The sequence below is a fragment of the Cygnus olor genome, chromosome 4, assembly GCF_009769625.2.
Source record: "Cygnus olor isolate bCygOlo1 chromosome 4, bCygOlo1.pri.v2, whole genome shotgun sequence".
NCBI classification, from domain to species: domain Eukaryota; kingdom Metazoa; phylum Chordata; class Aves; order Anseriformes; family Anatidae; genus Cygnus; species Cygnus olor.
The window spans coordinates 15,114,633-15,128,427 of NC_049172.1; the positions used below are offsets into that span (position 1 = coordinate 15,114,633).

A 13,795-nucleotide genomic window follows, 5' to 3' on the forward strand; every position below is an offset into this window, starting at 1 on the left:
TGCGCATCTTAGCAGAGTAATCTGTGAACCCAGATCGCAAAGTTGGGCCTCTTTTTTGATGGATTAGGTTGGCCAATCACATTCAGAGCTAGGTCACACACACAACTTCTGACACACAGAGCAGAGCTCACACTCATTAAAACGGGTGTCAGTCTGCTTTAGCTCTCTTCATGCTACTACTACTTTCAAGTTCCTGGGCTGTCAGCCACTAAGACAATTTTGAGAAGGGAAAAGAAGAAAACAGCAATTGCACGTATTTGTGTAGTAAAGTGAAGCTCATTACACTGAAAACAGCAAAGTATGAGAAACAAATTCCACACTAAAAACACAAACCTAAGGCACTTGCCTGTGACAGTTATAGTAGACTGGTCAATATTCAATGACGTTGAGCTTGTTTTCAGCCTTCTGCGTAACACACTGTTGACACGACTCCAGCTTGTTGCCGTACTATCAGCTGAGGCAAATTTAAATACCAGAGCAACAGATACAAGCACTCCGCCAGGATCTGGGCTGCAAACCAACATAAACAAAGTGGTGTCATTCTCTTTGCCCACTAAGCCTCTTAGTCCTGCTTGCACTGTCTGCCTTCCTTATACAAGAACAGGTTTGGTCTGCACAGATGTGTAGAACGAATAGCATAGCTGTGCACAAGCAAAGGAAGATGACGACACACGTCAGCAGACAGCAAAAGGCCTGGTTCATGCTATAACAACAATCAGAGGGAATCTTCTGCAAGGAGAGGAAGGAATACTGCCCTTAGTCTCTATGCAGCTCCATCAACAGAACACAGCAGTAGAAACAGTACGAGAGTTAAAACCATTCCACAGATACCTAACAAGCCATTCCTAACATCCATTTATAAGACCTAGCTCAGATCCACAGAAATTTAAAAGGTCTTCTGGCATTTCTTTCCATTTAAGTCACTTGTCCATTTATGGGCGAGTTAGCTTCATTGGATCGAGAGACAAAAATCTCAATAGTTTGTTATCAGAACAAGGCATGATCACTTATTATCAATACAAACTACGAAGCATGATACTTAAGACTAACAGTCTAAAGGAAAATCAACAGAAACCTAGAGGCAAAGAGAGCAGAGATGCAGCTAAGCTGAACCAGCGCACATTTACACAACAGAAGGTACTCTCCTGTGTACTCACTCTAGTGAAACAGTTTAAAAGCAGTGCACTGTTTGGTCAGCCTAAAAGGCATTAAGGGATTGCTTAAGTCTAGCTCCCAAATCCTGTAATTTCAATTGATATACAGTATGGGAGGCTTGTGGAAGAAACCAGTAGCAGAGAAAAATGTGAACAACTTAAGGAAACAACCATCTAGCGATCCCCAAAGTGCTGTGGAAAAGAATATTTGCAGGAAGTGTGGCATTCTTTGCCATAAAGGAAAAGATATTCCACAGCAGATTTAGGCCTTATAGAAATTTAACTATATGAAACCCAAATTGTGTGATGGAAGTGATGGTTCTTATCACTGGGAGCAACACATAACTATTGCACAGAGAAGAAAGACTTAAAAGCTCTCACAGGATCTTCATATCTGTTTGTCCCTTTTGCCTCCTTTCTTCTCTCTCTATCCAGGCATCTCACAGTGGAATTTATTCCTTCAGTTCTTTTCTAAGAGGAGGGAGAACAGTCACCTCTTGGTGTACACCACACAGAGGAGTAAACACCAGCCTGAACTTCCACCAGAAGAACGATATGGAATAAAGAGCTGACTGGATCTCTCAAGCCCTTAACTAGCAGTGAAGGCTGGGATCACCTAACAATTCACTTAGTGCATCACAGCCACGAACAGCTGGTGTTCAGGTAATCAACTTGCCAAAGTATAAGGCCAATTTTCTCTTCTTTGCTGACTTCTAAGCAGATCAAGTCCTCACCAGTGTTTTGAACCCTGATGGAGAGCAACAAGCAGCCAAGACTTAGTCATCCAGCTGGCATAAACCAAGCAAAATCAACCAGGCACATTCCCTACTGCCAAGGGGTAGGAAGAAAGGATCTTCATTACACTTCTGTTTGTTCCTGACCTTCGCGTTACTTACCTTAGACTGATAACATGGGATCTGATGTACCTTTGACTTAGAATGGACTTCTTAAATACTGTAGACATCTGTTAAAGGAAAATAATGTGTTAAAATAGACCCGTGATATGTGCACGTTTCTCAAACTAAGAGTCTCATGAGTCTCCAAAGCACAAAAAGCTGCTTTCAGATCCCCACCTCTACACCAAAGTTACTACTAAATTTCCATTGGAGGTTGCAGAACCAAAATAAACAGCTGACTTGCCAAATCTTGCCGTCTTGACAAATTTTGCTGTCTCTTCTGATCTCTGGGTGCCTTTTCAACTACAGGCTTGCTGGAACAGACAGCATGTGTGCTTACCATCTGTTCGCACACAGTCAACAAGGCATCTTTGCCACTACAGCAAGGTTTTAAAGCTTGCTGACAAGCTTGCAGTGGAGCGGAGAAGTACTTGTATGATTCCTTCTTCCTGACTGCAGAGACAACAACAAGGAATTTAACACTCCCTGTTGAATGCTAGAGTCCAGAAATGACTGGGGGGGATATAAAGATGACTGGAAGATGACTAGAAAGGTTGTAAAGACGACTGAGCCATATTCTTTTCAGTGGTGTCCTGTGACAGAACAGGAAGCAATGGGGACAAAGCGATTGACTCTATGATTCTACAATCTAGAGTGAATCTGCCCTGAACCAACACACTGAACAGCACCCAGAAAGGCATGCGGTCCCAACTTTCGGGTTTAAATAAGTTATCTGGACTTTTGCTATTTTCTCCATTTAAAGCTTCCTCACGGTGCTGTGCTTTGTTCATCTTTGAAGTAATTTTAGTCTCTCTTCTGTACCACTCTGTCTTCCATCTTTGTTAAAAGGCAATCAGTGCCAAGCAACACAGTCCCCCTGCCAGTAGCGAGTGTTGGACAAACAGCCTCACACAGCTCTAGTTTATACACTGTATGCCCTCTGGGACATTGAATCATGCTGAGGTTAAACTGTTCCTCTGCTAGACAGTTGAACTTTTTCAATTACTGATTCCCACAGTACGCCCCCTTATTTAATGGGAATGGACTGCAATTTTACTGCCCAGCTCTAGGCTTCAATAAGAAATAGCCCTGGAGCTGCTAGGGTACAGCAACCAGCACAGAACATCCTCTATCAGTCAGATGCTATCCCTGCACTGAATATGTCCACAACTATTTACAACCCCCACCTGATTTGGGGTGGGAGTGCACAGGGCCATTCACTGCCCTCTATGCAAGTCCTGTGCAACTGTGGGAAAACCATGAAGTTCCCAGCAGGAGTTAGGCATCTAATTCCTGATTATTTCCAAGAGAACTAAACACTTAACACTGTGATGATCTGAGCCTTGATCACATTGTGCTGTTTTTCCCCATCTACCCCAAGCAGCAAAAACACCACCAACCTACCTTTAAAGAGTCTGGAGAGACTCTCACCATAGAAAAAATTGCAAGGCATGCAGATACCACGATGCTGAGAGCAATATGCAGGACACAGGCTGATCTTCCAATAAAGTTTTTCTACCCAAGCAATCTACCCTTTTTCTCAAGCATTTAAAACTTAATGTCATTGCTGGTTTCTCTGTTGGCAATAGCAGGCAGGATAGTCTCAACTACCCTGCTAAACACAGGTGAGTGGCAGAGTCAGCTTTTCCAGTGTTTAATCTCGTTCCTTTCCTCATCCTCCTACTCTTTGCCCTGGGAATAGCCCAGTATAATCCAGCCACATAAGCATGAGGCACAATCACCTCTGAGTCTAATTTCCAATCACACAAATGAAGGACTCTTCACCATAGGTCAGGCAGTAACAGAGAAACATCTTAGTTTACCATGTTTTCAATCTCTTGGCTCAGGTATCTGAATTCTTCTGTGGTTTGCCTTTCGTACCGAGTGTCATACTGGATGTTGGTGATAAGGAAAGCTGCATTGTAATATCTGTTCTGATCTGCAGAGGGAAGAAAAAGGAAAAGTTGCTCATTTTCTTCAATACAATTCAGACAAACACAGCTCCACACAGAACATGGCACAAGTAACACTTCCGGGCTTTGGCCGTGACCAAGCCCTGGGCAGCACTATGAGGAAAGGGGGATCTAGGCCACCTTGTTGCTCCATGGACCAGCTGGGGGCTCACTTCCACCCTGACAACTACACCAAGCAGCTTTAAATTACATCCACTAATAAACTTCTGAGGACCATCTTCTTCTAATCAGCTTAGATGCCTTCTGGCATGTCCCTGCCCCACAAAGACAGGTGGCCTAGAGCTGTTTGCACCCATTCAGCATTCGGGTTAAGTTTAAAATCTGGCTCTCAAGTGAATGGCAGAGAAGGGCCCTATAATGCAGAGTTAGCAAAAAGCTAACTGCAAAAATAAGCTGCAGCTCTGAGACTACTCTTTCTAGTACCCTAACATAAACCAAGGCCTCACTGACTCTCAGTGACCTGAGACAGCAACACAGCTAGCTCTGTCCCAGCCGGAATACACTTCAAAACCCCTCACATCAGTATTTCAGAAACTGGGAATAGAGTGGCATCATTCAAGTACCACTGAAACCAGATCCTTGGCAATCAGGACTCCAGAAAGCCCAAACCTCTGTCCTTTCTCATTCTGGAATATCCTCAGCCAGAGATGCCAGGTTCAGTTTCTGCAAAAACCCTGTTCAAGACCAAGCTTACTATGCATAGCTTGAGTGCCTTAACGAGACACTTCTGGTTTACACTCAAGACCATAGTAATTGGTTAACTGTGGATACCAGGGGAGACAGCAGGGCAAGGCAAACTGAAGTACAGACAAAATTTAAATCCCCACTTCAGGTAAGTAATATTTTAAGTATTCTTGGGGGGTTTCTAATCAATACAGGACTTTCACAGGGTCTAGTAAGTTCTCATGCAGATTCTATACCTGGGGTAAATTTCACACCTGAATCACCAGGCAGGACCACAGTAGCAAGTGAAACACAACAGATACCTCAAAAGTCTCGTTACAACAACAACAACGTGATGCACTTACAATGGCATAAAAAATATGTAATCAAGCCAATGACAATGGCCAGACCAGCTATTACTGACACAACGATGACTGCTATCTTCCATGGCTCCATACGCTTCACTGCTGTGTCCATCCGAGTCAATATCTGCAGTGGAGAAGAAAACATGGATAAATTCAACTATTAGAAACACAATAACACACCCTGAGCAAAACTGTATCTGGTGCAGCTTAACTCACTGACACTAACTCACAGAATGAGGTAGGTTGGAAAGGCCTCCAAACCCTAGGGGTTTGGATATGCTCAGACCATGTTCCACTAGAGCAGGTTACCCCAGCCTTTGTCAAGTGTTCACTATCTCCAAGGTCAGAGATCTCTCAGGGATTCTTATGCAGTCTCTGACCACCCTCATTGCAAAAGCTTTTTTCCTTGTATTTAGTCAGAATCTCCTGTGTTCCAGCTTGCCTCCACTACCTCACATGTACAGCTGAGAAAAGCCTCAAGTAGCGCAGGCATGGTCAGTAGAGACAATTTCCCGTCAAGAAGTATTACACAGATTTCAAGTGCAGCTGGCTGCCCACAGGTATTTAAACTGAACTTGAATGTAACAGTTCATAACTGAGGAGGTACCTTCTGCACTCTAGGCTATCAGAGATGCTATAAAACACACAGCTTTGAGTTATTTTTCATTGGTATGAGTAGTAACATTTACTGGTCTTCTACTGGGTTTGGGTTTCTTTGCAGCAAAAGCATGCATATATTGTAAGAACATCATGCCTTCTGCCAGACAGCCTGTCAGAGAGGAGAGAAATAGCTACTAACGTGTCAACACACAGCAAGAAGACCCAGTCTTATAGACAGCAGACCCGTGAGAGGGTTGGGAGCCTAACTCACGTGAACAAATGCACAGTAAGCCTTTCCCTCCCATTTATTTCCTCTTGCACAGCATTAGGCAAGAGAACATTAGGAAAACTACATTTTTGCGCATATCCTCAGTAGCTTTGTTGTAGGATGATGCAAAGCCTTAAGTGCAATTATTTCAGATCCCTAGTAATTCTACAGGGCACTATGTAGTAACTGCTGTCATGACACGCACCAGGTCTCTACATCATGGCTGGCTTTAGTACAAGGTGTCAGAAGAACATGTGGGATAATCCCTCAAAGGCGCCTGGAGTGACAAATGGCAGCAGCCAGCTCTGGGGTGGAGGCTCTCAGCTGACTAGTCACCATTCTGCATTATGCCCATTAAACCATGTTTGCGTTTGCTGTGTGCCAGACATCCTAAATGCTGTTCTCCCCCTTTTCAGGCCTTTGGCACAATCGTTTGTGAACAACATTTGCGAAGACAGGAGCAGGAAGCAGCAGGTAGGCAGAGAGAGCGATGCTTTGCAGGTTTTCTGGCTGTGGGGCGGCAAGAAAGACAGCACAGTGAACATAGATATGAGCAAGCAGAGTGGGATTAGAGCAAAGGCTGCCAGTGGCCTAAGATGAGCTCAGGGGACAGACCAGCAGTGAAGGTAAAGCTGTGATGCACAAATCCATGACATCAAAGATAGTGAAGCAGTGGGAGAGCGAGTGGGTTTATACACTCTGCCTCAAGGGTAAGAAAGTTGAGCAAAACTATGAGGAAGAGATGACAGGAAACATAAACCAGGAAAATGAGGGGGGGGGGGAAAGGACAGAGACAGAGAAGAAGCAGCTGAGGGGGCTGCACACAGTGAGGGAGTGTTAAGTAAATGAGAGGGCAGTTGGAAGCAACTCACAGTTTAATCTCGTCACCCAAAACCTTGGTTTATCTAGTGAGTGCTGGCAGGCATCCCAGTCCATTGCTTAAGAAGGGAGGCAGGAAAGTTTTTATGCTCTCCAGCCGGTGGTGTTTTCTGCAAGGCTTTTCTGCAAGTCTAGCTGTCTCCCCACTAGCCCATCTCAGTTCCCTGATGGCAGGTCTCTGCAAAGCCGACTGTAGAGCAGATGGGAGCAGCCTGTCTAGGCTGGTCAAGATTATTTTCTTTGGGAACCACAAGTTGCAGTGGCTTATAGTATTCAGTCACTAGGACTGAACTGGTTTCACCAAGACCTTGACTTCAGGCCATCTAGACCTTCACTGTATATGCCACCCCCTAAACCAAGGGTGTAACAGATGTAGAAATTCAGATGAAAATGAAATACCTCTGGGATAGCCCTGCCTCAGTTCAACACGTTGCAGTTTCCCTGCAGTTTCATCCTCATCTCACAGCTCATGGTCTTTCAGACCCAGCTGGTGAGACTGCAGCTTACCTCATGGCCAGTGCCCTGGGTGGCAAGACTCTTGGCTGTTATGGTAATAATACGCCTCCTCCTCACCTAGTCACCTCTTGTGCTTTCAAGATGCTGCTTTGGCATCCAACCTTGCTCTCTGCACTGGTGAGCTTTTGTTCTCCAGTCCAAGCCCTGCTGACAGGCTAGTCTGGTTCCTTGTGCTTCAGCTGTTCCCATCCCAGTGGGCTTCCACTCAAACAGCAATCGGCACAACGTCCTTCCGCTGCTCTTGGCATAGAGAGCATGAAGCACAGCTTCAACAGCATATGGCTGACTCTGCAGAGACTGAGGCAACAGTATTCTTATTTCTTAACCAATGCTTTTTTTGACCTGTATATAGATTTCCTCAAGATGGGGCCTTACGATTAAGATTCAAAAGCTTAAGAGTCACACTAGAAAAATGAATGTCTTGCTGCCCATGGGACTCGTGCTCTGACAGGCAGAGCACTATCTGGAATTTCAGTCTCTTTTTTTCATGCAAATACTGGATACACATCAAACCCTGCCAGCACAGACCCCCTTCCCCAACATTTCAGACCTGCCTGCTCTCTAGAGGTCACAGAGATTTGCGAAGGAGAAACAGATACTCTAACTGCTACAGTGCTGGGGGAAATGAAAACATTGAAGATGAAAAATAGAAAGCCTTCTTCAATTCTGATACATCCTTTTACTAAAATCAGTAAGAAAACAGTTTTAAGGAAGCACTTGCTTATATTTCTATACCCATACAGGTTATTACTCTGTGTATGGGATATACAGACTGAAGTCTGCCTCTTCAAACCCAAACCAGTTTCCTCTCTTTAGCAGGATGCTCTTGACCTCCATCTGGCTACGGTGAGTACCGGGACAAGAAAAATCTCTTGTGCAGTGGAAGGGCCAAGTCTCACCACCTCCCACAGTGCACAGTTGCCAGTATACATCCTTCAGCTATGTCGCCCAAGTGCAGGACCTAGCTCAGCAGCCCCCATCTTTTCGGTCCACTTCAACAGCAGACATGCTAATCATCAGCTGTGCAGAAGGGCCGGGAGGGGGGGGGGGAAAAAAAAAAAAAAAGAACAGGTGGCCTTATTTGTCCCAGGAGTAGCTATCCATCACTCTTTGAAGAAAAGCCTGAGTGTAGGCAACACCAAGCATGTACTACTTGTATTAGAGCAACGTGTGTTTCCAGTAGTGCCCAGGAATTCTAGTCCTAGACTCTACTATGTTAGGGACTGTATGCAAAAAACAAAAGCACTCACAAGCAAGTCTGGCTTTGAGCCTGACTCTGCTGAGGCCAACTAGGATGTTTAAGATGACAGTTCTTGTTCAGGTTACGTCCACTCTATTCAGTCAGTAATAATCACGCAAGTTCCATCTCCAACTAGCTCCTTCACTCCCCTAGCCTTTTTGCTACCATGCCAGGAGGTGCAGGATCGTCATGCTTTACCAGAATAACCACCTGACAGGGATTCTTGAGCCTTGGACAGCTATCTCTATAGTTAAATAGCTCAGTGGAGGTGGATCCCCCTGTTCAGCAATCAGGTTTCTGTATGGTCTTCACGCTTCACTCACCAAGAAAACTCAGCTCCACCCAGCAACACTCCCTTGGCCAGAGAAACATTGATTCTTCTGCAGTGCTGATGAATGCAGAGACAGAGATTATCTGATTACCTTAGCCTATAAATGAATCTTTTCCTTATACCACATGCTGATTATTGTTATTATTATTTTTTATTTTTTTTTACAGCCCAAACTACAGTAACCAACACTTCACTCTCAGGAGGGTTATCAGGGGAATTCAGGTAACACCAATATACTCATCCTCCAACAGAGCACCCACCCTTGTGAAAGGATGAGAATGACCTTCGTTCCTCAAAAGTAAGCCTTAGGAAATCAAGTCACTCTCCACTTGGAGACCTGGAAGGCTGAGTCCTCCCTGCTCTGAAAACCACCTCCTCACAGTCTCTATCTGGCAGCTTCTGGTCTGCAGGAAATAAGCAAGAACTTTCAAACCCTAGACCTTTTAGTTCAGTACAAACCTGCTTATCTTGGCAAGACGTCGAATGAACATCAGACCTCCTCCAGCAATCAACGTTCTCATTTAAAACATGCTTAATTCCCAAGGAGCCCAAGATGATCCAGTGACTGTAGCATCTGAAATTCCTATCATGGTTCATTTTGGACTGGTAATGGGAACTATTAGTCTCGGTTTACACACCTTGGCTCCGTGCCAAAGAAAGCATTTCAATGACTAAAAAGTTATTCCATGCCAAAAAAAAAATAATCCAAATAAACTATTTTGGAAATAACTTAATTCAATATAAACATAGCCGTTTTACACACAAAGGTGTGTTTATGCATATATGTCAAGCCTTGACGCAGGATATTTTAAAAATAAGTGAAACGTAGGAAGAAATAAAGCTACATTAATAGTTATTGGCACATCAGAAAGAATTGTATTGAAATTTTAATGGAGTCAAGATTGTCTGGTCTTCCTTATGAAACCAAGCAGAGAACTGATAGCATTTCTGGTTGGATTTCTGATCAGCCCAAAATGAACCCCTTACCTTCCAATTTAGAACATTTATCCAAAAGTAAAGACAAGCACAATACACAGGTGATAAGCTGTCCCTCTTCTCTCACTCTGTACCAAACTCCCTAAAAGGTTACTACACTCATTCCAGCTCCCAGGTCTGCCTGGCAGAATTTGATTCACTATATTGAACTTTTCCATCTCTTCTAGTTGAGCTACTGCGTGTTACCAATAGCCTCGGTAACACTGATACCAGGAAACTGATCTTTGTCAAATGGAAAATGGCTGTTCAGACAGGGAAAGGAGTTGAAACTACCACCCCTGTTCTAGGAAAAGGTAAGCAGAGAACCCCTTCCCTGTTTTGTTTTAGGAATCTGCCCTTGACTTTTTCTGACTTCTTAAGCTAAGCCCTCATAGCACCCCTTACCTATATCTGCTTTCAAATGGATCTGAACCATGGCATGTTTTTAGTAGTATTTACTGGAAGTGTTTTGCCAAGTTCTGTGCAGAAGAAAACATGCAAACTCTTCAATTTTGCTATCTGATCTGCTGCTTTCTTCCTATAACAACTTCAGTCCAACCACTGCTCAGTGCCATTGCAATACTCCCAGAACAGCCAAGAGCAGAACATGGCCTGCAAACACGCTGATGAGGGTCTCTCTATGCTTAAAGTCGCTCCCGGTTTTCCATTCTAGGATTCAGGCATAGCCCCACAATCACTCTTCACAGAAATGGGACCTTTCACAAGACAACTGAACAAACTAATCTGCTGGCCTGGTGAGTGCAATGTGAAACTATGTCCCTGAAGCGTTCTTCCTTGGCAGGATGTTTGGGAATGGCAGTAATTGGAGCATGTCTAGTTAACCCCAGGAGTCCAGTAGCAAAAGTACACGGCCACGCAAGCAAGACACGTTAATTCCATTCCCACCTCTGCTATGAGCAATCACACCAACCTCATCCTTCTCCTCTGCTCTTGTGGCATACCCACAACACACACTTTTAAGAGGATGGGACAACATTCCCCTACTACTCCAGGCATTGAAATAAAAGCAGCTAGTGCTTGCTTACCAGTGTCACTCACTCAATGTTTGACATCTCCTAAAGCAGTTCTGATACAATGGTAGACTTCCAGATATTGAAGGGATCTGCTGAGGGAAACAATGTGTGTGTTCTTCTATGCGTCATGCTGAATCAGCCTGATCTCCCCACACCCTCAAACATCCCACAAAGACAGTAGGTGCTGCATGCCACCCCTCTGCAGTCAGATAAAGTATCACTAATGTATTTGCCACACACTAACTGAGCCCCTCCCCTTAACTATCCACAACTCTACCGAGGCCCTTAGTGCTTCCCAGAAGCACGCTTCAGCTACGCAAAGACAATAGCTTCCAAGACTGCTCTTGTGATTTGCAGCAAGATTCAAGCGCAGCATTCAGCCTTTGGGATAAATTACTGATAAGGTCTGAGTTAACAATGTCCAGAACGCTCGAATGCTGTTCACAAAGGCTTCCTCAATTATTTAATCACCTTTGCAATCAGCACAAAACACTTCTGGTTCCTTTCTCTCACCCATTTTGCATACAGCTTTTTGGTAGTTGTGAGTTCTTTGCTGGCCTACCATACCAGTTCAATAACCTGTGGGATATAACTAGGGCCAACAACTGAAATAACCTTGATTAATAACACGTTTTTCCACAGTTGTTTGTCACAGAAAACATCTTGGAAAGACTCCCCTGTTCTGTAACAAGCTTTAGGAGAATTAGGAAGGCTACTCACAACATAAGAACTTGACAACTTGCGTGAAGGTGTGAGAGACCATTCCAGAGTACGGGAGATGAAGTACCTGGCCACTGAACACGGTTTAGAACAAGGCTCAGCAGCTTCTACAACATCGTCTACGCTGATCACAAACTAGTACCTTATTCTGTTAGTTCATCGGTCCCAGAACATAGCAGGTCTCTCCTTTCCAGCCTTTGAAAAAGGCTTTGCCTGCCTGCTCTTCCTCCCTCATTAATAGGTGGAAATCTACTCCAGAAGTGAGATACTAGACAAGCAATTATAATCTCCATGTTTTTTTATGTCTTGTTTTTCATTCCAAGGTAGGGTGGGTGAAATGGTTTGGTACCAGATTTGGTGCGTTTCCAAGCTGATTCTGCACAGATTAACACTTCACTGGCAGCATACAAAGCCTACTAAAATAAATAGGAGCACAAGAAGATATTTTTATAACTTTATCCTGCTTATCATCTCGTACCATGCTGCTAGTTCAGCAATTGTGACTGCAACACTAACTTCAGCAGCAAGAAAGGCAGATCAGAGTTAGAACACAGAGAGAGGACTCTCACCTGCCCCCTAAAACCCTCTGTGGCCACAGACCACCTTGGCTTATCCCCATACCACCCGGTTAGAGAAGCCAAGGAATTCTTGGAAAACAAACGCATTTTGGGTGAAGAGAAAAGGGTAAGGATCAGAAGGATTACTGATGCATAGAAGGCAGCTCAAATCAGATGTAAGCTCAGAGCTAGTGCCATTCATTCTCCACCCCTGCCTCAGTCAAAGCCCTGAAATTGCCCTATAAATCCACACATTATATAACCACGCTGCCCAAACTACCAAGTAGCAAGTCTGATGGCTGTGGCACTCACCTCTGGACACCAACGAGAGGTCAGCAGTATGTTCTTCTGTCTGGGAGATGCACCGTCCTGAACTACTAAACACACTGTGCAGCATCTCAGCATAGACTTGAGGCTTTATCACCTGAATTAGGAAAGAAAGGAGTCATAGGCAAGTCAGAACAAACAAGTCCAGCAAGTCTCAGTGACAGAGGCTTACCCACTAGCATGATTCCTCCCCTAAAACAATAACAGTACACTTCTTTCATCACACCTTTCATCCAGGAATCCCAAAGCCTTTTCAGAGCATTAACTACACACCCTGCAACACCCCAAATCAGAAGAGCCACGAAAATTTTGCAAGGACGCAGAGTTTATTTCCTTCTTTGGCAGAATTAAAAACAAATCAGAAATTATGGGCAGGATCAACACAGAAAATTTGCATATTCTAGAGAGACAGTGTTCAGTCCCTGGTTAGAGGTGGAGCTGACGTAAGTTGATGAAGGTTCAGCGGCATGTGCCTCAACTCCCTTGAACTTCCTTGAAAGGTGCCATTTGGCCAGATAAGAACTTAAGTGTAACTGTTACTACTGGGACAAGTTTGTGATTCTTCCTTAACTTCTTAGATGTTAATTTTGATTGTGACCACCTAGCCACAGATACTTCTGTCCTGGAAAAATTCTTCTAGGTCACAAACATTTGTGATATAAATATTTTCAGGTTTTCTACATAAGCATTTCTCATTGTGCTAGCTATGGCAAGTTAATTTGGAAGTCAATTATCACAAGCCCAAACTACCCTAATGTAGTATTTCTCAATGTTTTCTCAATCCTTTTTTCAATTTTTACGTTTTCTCATTTCCAGTAAACATACTCAAAAATATATGTCCACATAGCCTTATGCATAGATTTGTTCCAGAAGGCAAATAAAAGGGACAGAACATAAGAACAAGAGAGGTGTGTGTGTGGCAGATAGCCTCTTTGCAGTGAAGTTTCTAACATGTAGGGATTCTTCCCCAACACCTGAATATCCTTCATTTGACCCCTCCATAACTCAGGGATCACCAGCCAAGAAACATGCTGCTCCAAATACTTCTTATGTGGCTGGAGCTCTTCCTTTCACCTTATACCAAGTCCATAGCCAGCTAACAGGAACACAGCCTTCCTGGGAACGGCAGCTTCTTTTGGCTGAAATATAGTCTAAAGATAAACCTCAGCTTCTCATAATTTCAGTTCAGTCCAGGTCACAGGATAATTTATTATGAAAGACAACAAATACAGTTACTAATAATACATCATGTAATTACATCTCAATATTTTAACTGGAAGCTGCATTTCCATGCCAT

General features: G+C 43.8%; 1 protein-coding gene across 5 annotated transcripts in view; it reads right to left on the reverse strand.

The window, feature by feature from the left end:
- The window catches only part of LOC121068972 (transmembrane protease serine 11E-like), a 44,782-nt gene that overhangs the window by 5,758 nt on the left and 25,229 nt on the right, over nucleotides 1–13,795 (reverse strand). For all 5 annotated transcript variants that reach the window (XM_040554541.1, XM_040554544.1, XM_040554546.1 and 2 more), the window contains 5 exons: nucleotides 12,484–12,595; nucleotides 5,052–5,175; nucleotides 3,874–3,989; nucleotides 2,051–2,118; nucleotides 347–510 (listed from right to left, as the gene is read on the reverse strand). In XM_040554541.1, the coding sequence (XP_040410475.1) occupies nucleotides 347–510; nucleotides 2,051–2,118; nucleotides 3,874–3,989; nucleotides 5,052–5,175; nucleotides 12,484–12,576 (565 nt within the window). In that variant the 5' untranslated portion in view covers nucleotides 12,577–12,595. The remainder of the gene's footprint in view (nucleotides 1–346; nucleotides 511–2,050; nucleotides 2,119–3,873; nucleotides 3,990–5,051; nucleotides 5,176–12,483; nucleotides 12,596–13,795) is intronic.